At 55.2% G+C, this 7,717-nt stretch overlaps 1 protein-coding gene across 3 annotated transcripts in view; it reads right to left on the reverse strand.

Moving 5' to 3' along the window:
- The window catches only part of LOC308606717 (corticotropin-releasing factor receptor 1), a 51,116-nt gene extending 47,345 nt beyond the window's left edge, over positions 1 to 3,771 (reverse strand). For all 3 annotated transcript variants that reach the window (XM_081217958.1, XM_081217957.1, XM_081217956.1), the window contains exon 1: positions 3,643 to 3,771. In XM_081217958.1, coding sequence (XP_081074084.1) covers positions 3,643 to 3,675 — 33 coding nt within the window. In that variant the 5' untranslated portion in view covers positions 3,676 to 3,771. The remainder of the gene's footprint in view (positions 1 to 3,642) is intronic.
- Between the last annotated feature and the right edge of the window lie 3,946 nt (positions 3,772 to 7,717).

A 7,717-nucleotide genomic window follows, 5' to 3' on the forward strand; every position in this document is an offset into this window, starting at 1 on the left:
GTGACTGATGTCAGGTGTGCCAACTCCCAGGTTGATGGTCTTTCCAACCCAATAGCTTCTAAAATGATCAGCCCTATACCTAACCCCTTCCTTCTAGGTCACATCATGTCCGGGGCTCAGGCCCATGGGCTTGTAAGCACCACGGGCACTTGGGGTGTTGCCAAGGGGCACCTTCGACCCTCCAAACTCCTTCTTCTGTGCAGCTGAACACCACTGGCTGCTGATGCTCTCCGACGATGCAAATGTTAGAGGGTGAGAAATGGATTTTCCACTTGAGCTCGTCCTCAGCGGCCCCTGGTCAGTGTCCTGCTTTTCCACAAATCTATGCCCTCCCTAAGAACTGGACGGACCCAAGTCATGCCCCTGCCCAGGACTGGACATATCAAATCCTGACGGCTTGGCCTGGCTGTCAGCCTCCCTCTCCTACTTTGCCCCTGGGCTGTGGCCATGCCAATAGTCCCCACACCCCATGGCTCACTTTTTTGCCCTTGTTTTCCCTCCTGCCCATGCTCCCCTCAAAACCCGGCTCCATATTATTTGTCAAAGAAGCAATCTGGAAATGGCCCAAATGTGCACAGATATAGACGTGGCAGAAGAGTATCCCCTCACAGGGAATATGCAGATGTTGACGATCTCCCTCTGGAGGCTCCGGAATAACATGGGACAGACTTGGGTTGTGACAGTAAGTGAGGGGGCGTTCCCAGTGGCCACAGCTGTGCCCAAACCTGCACTTGAAAAAAAAGGCCTGCAGGTTTTTTTGTTTGTTTGTTTTTTGCGCGGTACACGGGCCTCTCACTGTTGTGGCCTCTCCCGTTGCTCCGCGGCATGTGGGATCTTCCCGGACTGGGGCACGAACCCGCGTCCCCTGCCTCGGCAGGCGGACTCTCAACCACTGCGCCACCAGGGAAGCCCTGGGATTATTTTTTAAATGGCAACAATAGCTGTGTTAGGAGGGTGAGAGTGTAATAAATTTCCCCCTCTGGTTTTCAAACTTTGTGTAATACTGCTAGATTGCTTTTATGACAAAAGCAATAAAACCAGGTCTCTCCGCAGAACTCACTCTCCTTTAGTAGCCCACCAGGGCTTGCCTTCTCCACTCTTTACACTCAGCCAAACCCACCACTCTGAGCCACACTTGGGTCTCCCTGCGAGGAGCTGCGGCTGGTGGGTAGGTGACTCGGAGATGGTCGGTCCCTGGCCCTCCCGTGGGGGCAGAGACAATATTTCACCCGTCTCCTTGGCATCCACGCACACGCACACGGACATCATCTCTCCCTCACTGACATACACAACTACCGTCCCATGCACACACTCATTCTCACTCATACACATTCACACACACTCTCCCCCAGTTCTCTGTAACCAGTACAGTGTGAGGCCCATGGTAAGGGCCCCAGAGTGGATCCTTTCCCAACGCTGGCTGAGTTGTTGAGGACAGTGCCGGATTTTGGATGAACCCCACCTAGATTCAGACTTTGATACCAACAAAACCACCTGTGCTCTCTCTCATCTGACAGAAGTCTTGGATGAGATTTTAGCGGCTTAAAAGATTTTCTGATAAAAGCTAACAAAACAAAGCCTTCGAGCCACAGTACCTGACTCTGAATTCTGGCTCCACCACTCACTGGCTGTATCTGTGAGGAACAAGTAAGGAACAAGTTCCTTAGCCTCTCTGTGCCTCAGTAATAATTCCTACTTCCCAGGACTGTTATGAGGACTCAATGACTTAATATTTGCAAAGCAGGTAGAACACTACCCAACAAGTTGTCTATGCCACATAAATAAAAGAAAAAGCAACTATTTAATTGAAACCGCATTAGCTGCCCATTCATTCGTTGCCTCTCACTCATTCAGTATGCATTTACTGAGCACCTACTGAGTTCATTAGGCCAGACATAAAGGGCACACATCTCATCACCTAGCAGGAAACACACACACACAACAGAAAAAAAATTTTTTTTCCTTTTAGAAGAGCACCATGATTCTAAGCAGAAATTTGCACATGATTCTAAGAAAGGCCAGGCCAGAGAAAGAACATTTACCTATTACCACGTAAGCTCAAAAACAAAAACCTACAGTTCAACCCTTTGAATCCATTTAAAACACTGAATTTGGTCTAACTGATTTGTGAATTTAGACCCAGGTTTGCTACACTCTAGCCTTTTGGAAAATATTCCCACTCAGTGCCATCTAGTCAAGCTCTCTGGATGTTTTTCCTCCTCTCTCCCTCCCCGGGTCTCCTTCATCACCCAGAAAATAATCTCTGTGTTCACCGCCAGTCCTCAGTTAAGGAGTGGGGGAGGGGATATGGGTTCCATCAGACCAACCCTTAGTCATTTTTAAAAACCAACTTATATATATTCGGGAGAGGGAGGGAGAGAATGGAGAAAGCCTCGGTAACTAGAAATGTCTCAACTGATGAGCCGGCAGCAGTTGCATTTTTAAATCTTGGTGGTTTAACTCAAACCACTCTGTGTGCTGATATACATACGTACAGTTGGTTTAATAACTGATGGAAAAATGAAATTCAGTCAATCCGCACCCCTCCCCCCAATCCATTCAGTTCTTTTGAAGTTAACAGCTTGTAAAAGCGCTGAATCCAGTCAAGCTGGTGTCTGTGCCCCGGCGGTCCCCACTGACCCTGCGGAGTCCGGATCCTCAGGCCAGAGCCGCGCTGGGCTCCCCCGCGGCGGCGCCGGGGCCCACCCACCCCTCCCTCCGCTGCCGCCTCCTTGCCTACACCCCGCAAGCCGAACCGCTTTCGGAATCGCCCGGCACCAGGAAGTGGCAGCTGTCACTAGCGGCGGGCCCGGGTGTCGACGCCCCAACCCTTCCCCGGGCCCTGGGGCAGCCCCCGCCGCCCCAGAACTTCAGCGGACAGACTCTGGACGTGCGGTCTGGCGACTTTCCTAAACTCCGGACGCAGGAATAGCGTCGCCAGAGCCCGGGCAGGAGCGAGCAGGCGCGGGGACCCACCCGCTAGTGCAAAGGCTCGGAGAGCCAGCGTCGTGCTCCTGCGGGCGGGCCGGCGGCGGCGGAGGAACGGTAACTACCGCCGGATGCTCGGTCTGCTCCCCGGAGATTGCGATATTGATCCAGGGCTCGCAGGCACCGGGGACATTTATCTCCCCGGACTTGCAGGGGCAGGAAGGAGCTCCCAGGAACAGGGCGGAGGCGTGCGGAGTGGGCGACCTGATGAGACGGTGCTAGGGCGGATGGGGAACCCCTCTGCCGAGCCTCCTGTCTCGGGACCCCAGTCTACCCGGGAGGGTGGGAGGGTTCCCTGCGTCGGTTCCCACAGCCTAGAGCGATTCCCCTCACAGAGCTGGTTACCCGGGGGGGCTGACACCCCCCCACCCCACGCCCACCTCCGCCAACATCCCGGCAGCTTCGCCACAAAGATTTCTTTTTTCACCAGTGTCGTCCCCCCCTCCCCCCGCCCAATGCCGGCTCCAAAGGTCCAGAGGCAGGGAGTTGGGCTGCTCCTCAAACCCCGGCCGCCCCCGGACCTGGGCACAGTTCTGCTCAGTGACACCCAGTTTTCCGCATCACACCCATAGCCCACCTAGCCCTGCGCGCCCGGAGCTGCGCGCCCGGAGCTGCGGGCCCGCAGTGTTCGAGGGCTGACCGGCTCGCTCTTACCTTGACGAGCCGGAGCTGCAGGCGCCGTCCCATCCTCGGGCTCGCTCGGTCACCGTCCTGGATGCCTAGGTCCCTCGGACATCCCAGAGGGGCCGGCCGGCGGGTGAGGGCTCGGGCTGCGTGGGTGGGCGGCCAGGCTCCTGTGTGGCCGCGGGTGGCGGAGGCGCCCGGCTCCGCGCTCCCCGGCCCCGCAGCCCGGCCCGCCGGGCTCTCGCTCTCCCCTTCCCGGGCGAGTCCGGCCGCCGCTTTCTGACCCAGCCCGGCCCGCAGCTGCCTCTCGCCCGCCGGGAGCCCGCCTAGCCCCCGCCGCCTCCCCCGCGGTCCGCGCCGCTAGTCGCCTCGGCTCCCCGCCCCTTCGCCTGGGCGTCCCCTCCCCTCCCCTCCGCGCCTCTCCTCTCCTCTCCCTCCCCTCCGGTCCCTCCTCCGCGCCTCGCCCCTGTGCTCCCTCCCCCCGCCCCGCCTCCTCGGTCCCCTCTCCTTCCCGGGGCCGGCTCCCCGCGCCCTCGCGGCCCTGACCCCCTTTTCCCCGAGCCCGGGTTTGCGGCAGTCGGCTGGGCGCGCTGGCAGCGCCGGCGGCCGCCGCAGCCCGAGGAGAAGCCGGGGGTTGGGGGGCCGGGGGCGGGAGAGGAGGCAGCCTCCCGCCTCCCGCCGGATTTCAGGTTGGGGCCTGGGGAGTCCGAGGGAGTCTGAGGGGACTTGGGGGGCTCAGGTGAATCTCTAAGAGCGCGGTTCTTGGAGGCTGGGGAATAGGGCAGCCCAGACTGAGCAGAGGCGCCGCGGAAAGCTGGTGAAGCTGGGAACTGCGTTCAGGCAGTTCCCGCCCTGCGGCGGGCCGGAAGGTCCCCCCGCCCCCACGTCAGCAGGGCCGGGGTGTTGGTCCAGACCCCCCGCGCCTTTGGAACTGGCACGCCAGGTGCGCGCTGAGGTGCGAAAGCTCTGAGGGAGGAACCCTTCTCATTCATTCATTCATTCATTTTCCTTCATTCGTTCGTTCATCCTTCATTCATTGTACAAACTAAGCGCCTGCCCAGTTTGGTCCCGGCAAAGAGCTTAACCTGGGAACCCCAAGACCAGGGGAGATGGCGGTGCCCTGCAGGACTAGCCGGCCTCTGAACGCCGCGGAGGGGGAAAGTCGAGCGCGCATTGCGCTACGAAAGGGACAGCAGCTAGGAATCCAACGGGCTGGGCGAGGAGGAGGTCACAGCGCCCCCTCTCGGCCGAGCCCTCAGGGTAGGGTCAGCCGCCCCGCCAGGCCTCCTGGCCTCCATCCCGCCCCTCATCCCGCCCCCAGCACTGGGAAGCAGCTCCCGCCTCCCCCAGCCCCTTAGACTTTCCCCTCCAGCTCTTCCAGGCGGACGGAACTTTTGACTTCTATCTCTTCCTTCCTCCCGCCACAGCCGAAGGGGGAGGTAGAGAAGTGACTCTACCCCACAGAGCCTGGGCCTGCAGCGGCAGCAGCAGACCCTCCCGAGGAAGCGGGAGCGCTGCGGGCGGAGCACGCTCCCGGGGTGGTGGTCAGCCGGCTTTGCAAGCCAACTCTGAACCTAACCGCCCTGGATTCTGTGCCCTGCCGCGCCCACCTTCCACCTTCCGCCTTCTTCCTTCCACCCACTTCTCAGCACACTGAGCAAAAGCCAGCACATTCATGGGTCCAACTGATTCTTCATTTAGACAGGGAGTTTTTGTTAAGAGGTCTTGTGAGGAAGCTGAGGCGCACAGACAGGTGGTGACCGGCCCAAAGTGGCATAGCTGGTAAGCCTAGTCCTCAACCTCCTGATTCTCAGCTCAAAGTGCCCGGAGGGCTGGGCCCTGATGGGGTTTGGGGCTCTGAAGTGGGGGAGGGGCCGTGCCCAGGAAACCAGCTGGTCACACTGGCTTAGCCACACTGGGTAGCACTTTCTAAATGAAGCACGCAACCCGGAGTGTTAAAAAAACCCCATTTGTTTAGTGCCCCAGAGCTGGCCATGCTGATCTTGGCACAGACTCATCCCAACCAATCCCAACGAGATGGATGCACCAACCAGATTGCCAATGAATTGCTTTCAACAAAACTTAAATGCAGGGTAGTCCAGTCTAGTGCAGGTTCTGGAGTCAGCCTGAGTTTGAGTCTAGGCTGTTCCGCTTACAAGCTGTATAAACCTGGAAAATTATTTAACATTGCCTCAAATTTCTCATCTATAAAATGGAGGTAGGACTACCTACCTCACAGGTTGGGTGGTTTAAACAAGTTAATATTTGTAAATGGCTTGGAACAGTGCCTGGCACGTAGCAAGGGCTTAGTGAAGGTTAGCTGTAATCATCACCACCTCCACCACCACCACCATCATCATCATCATCATCATAACCATCACCGAATGGACCAGATGCTCAAATGGGCAGAGTGGTCCCTCCCTCTAGGCAGTTCTTTATGGAAAGCTGAATTCTCGATTAGAAGGTCACAGCAGCGATGGACTGTGGAATCAGAGGAGAAGCTGGCGGGTCCTAAGGGAAATTTGCCCAGGCCCTGCAGAGCCCTTTCTCCCCAGCCCTGCTTGACCTTGGAGCTGGCTCTCCAAGGACCAGACAGCTCCAGATTTCCAGATTCTGTTTCTCTCTGCTTAATAAACACCATTTCCCCTTTCTGAGCCCCTCTGTTCTCTCCTTGATGTGATCTTTAAATATGCTAATGCCATCGATCAGGCTGTAATCAAGTCTTGCTCTTCCGGCCTTTTTGGCCTGGGATTCAGACCTTCTCTCTCTAAAGGGGCATCTACAGATGGCACATTTCATCCCCCTTTCTCTCCCCATCCAGTTGATTGTGTTGATTTCACTGACTTAACCTCCACACTGCCCCCACCCCCGGGTGGGAGGAGGGGGCCTTCTGCATCACTCCATGACCTACTTATTTATAGTTTTGGCCTTGACCGCCTCAGGGGGTTTATGAAAGCCTCAGGTTTAACACTCCTTCTGTAAAAGGATTCCACATCCTCTTTCATTTGCCCTGAAACTGCTTCCTTCCACCTTCAGGCGCCTTCTCTGCCCTTCCCCCACATCAACCCCAGCCGCTCCAGCCAACCAACCTTGATGGCTCAGGGTGGTCTCCTTAGCAGCCTCTCCAACCCTCCTCAGGACCACCTTCTGCTCCATCCCAGCATCCTCTTCCCAGCCAGACCCTTCCCAAACTCTCTTCGGACCCCTCCCTTGCCCTCTCCTTTTCCTGTCCAAGCCCAGACCAGAGTCAGCTTTCATCCAATGAACCTGCCTGATTTGGAAAAAAAGAGAAATAATGAGGAATCCAAACAGGATTAAAAGACAATTCCACGTCCTTCCAAACAGTAGGAGAAACAGGTATGAGAATAAGTCGTGATGGGTGGGACCCAGCGAGAGAGGGCTGAGTATGTCCCCTCTGCCATTGGCTTAACCATGGGCATCCCGGTGAGGTCGATGGTCTGGAACCGTATTTCTCAGACCACTTGTGATGAAGAACCAGTTCTTGATTTTTAAATTTCTAATCTGTTGCAGAATGATACCATTGTAAAATATAGTGGGAATGAATTATTAGAAAATAAAAATAAAGATATACAAGCCTAATATTCAGAACATAGTAAGAGCTCAGTAACTGTAATCTATTACAATTTCTGATCTCATGACTTAAAAATTAAACCAAGCAAAAGCAAGAAAAAGAATAAAGACATACAAAAGAAAAGCCCAATTTTTAAAATTATTAGATCCGATGAACCTAAAACTACTCTAAAATTGCTTAAAATTTTTTACATGCTTACTCTATTTCTGCACCTACCTTGTTACAACTGGCAACAAATAGTCTGCAGGCAAATCATGCTCGGATAGCACTAGAATGCTTCTGAAAATGGCCTCACGGAGGGAGCAGCTTATAAAATCGCATGAACGTCGTGGGAGATGGTGTTAATTACTCAATTCATCTGTGCCTTCATTCAACAAACATTTAATGAGCAGCAACTATATGCCAGTCACCACTGCATGCCAAAGCTAATAAAGATGAATATAACAGGGCCTTAGCCCTCAAGATGTTCAGGCTGGAAGGGGAGACAGCCACTCTGATGAATAATTAAAAGCT

Source organism: Mesoplodon bidens, assembly GCF_964165515.1.
Source record: "Mesoplodon bidens genome assembly, chromosome: 19".
NCBI lineage: Eukaryota > Metazoa > Chordata > Mammalia > Artiodactyla > Ziphiidae > Mesoplodon > Mesoplodon bidens.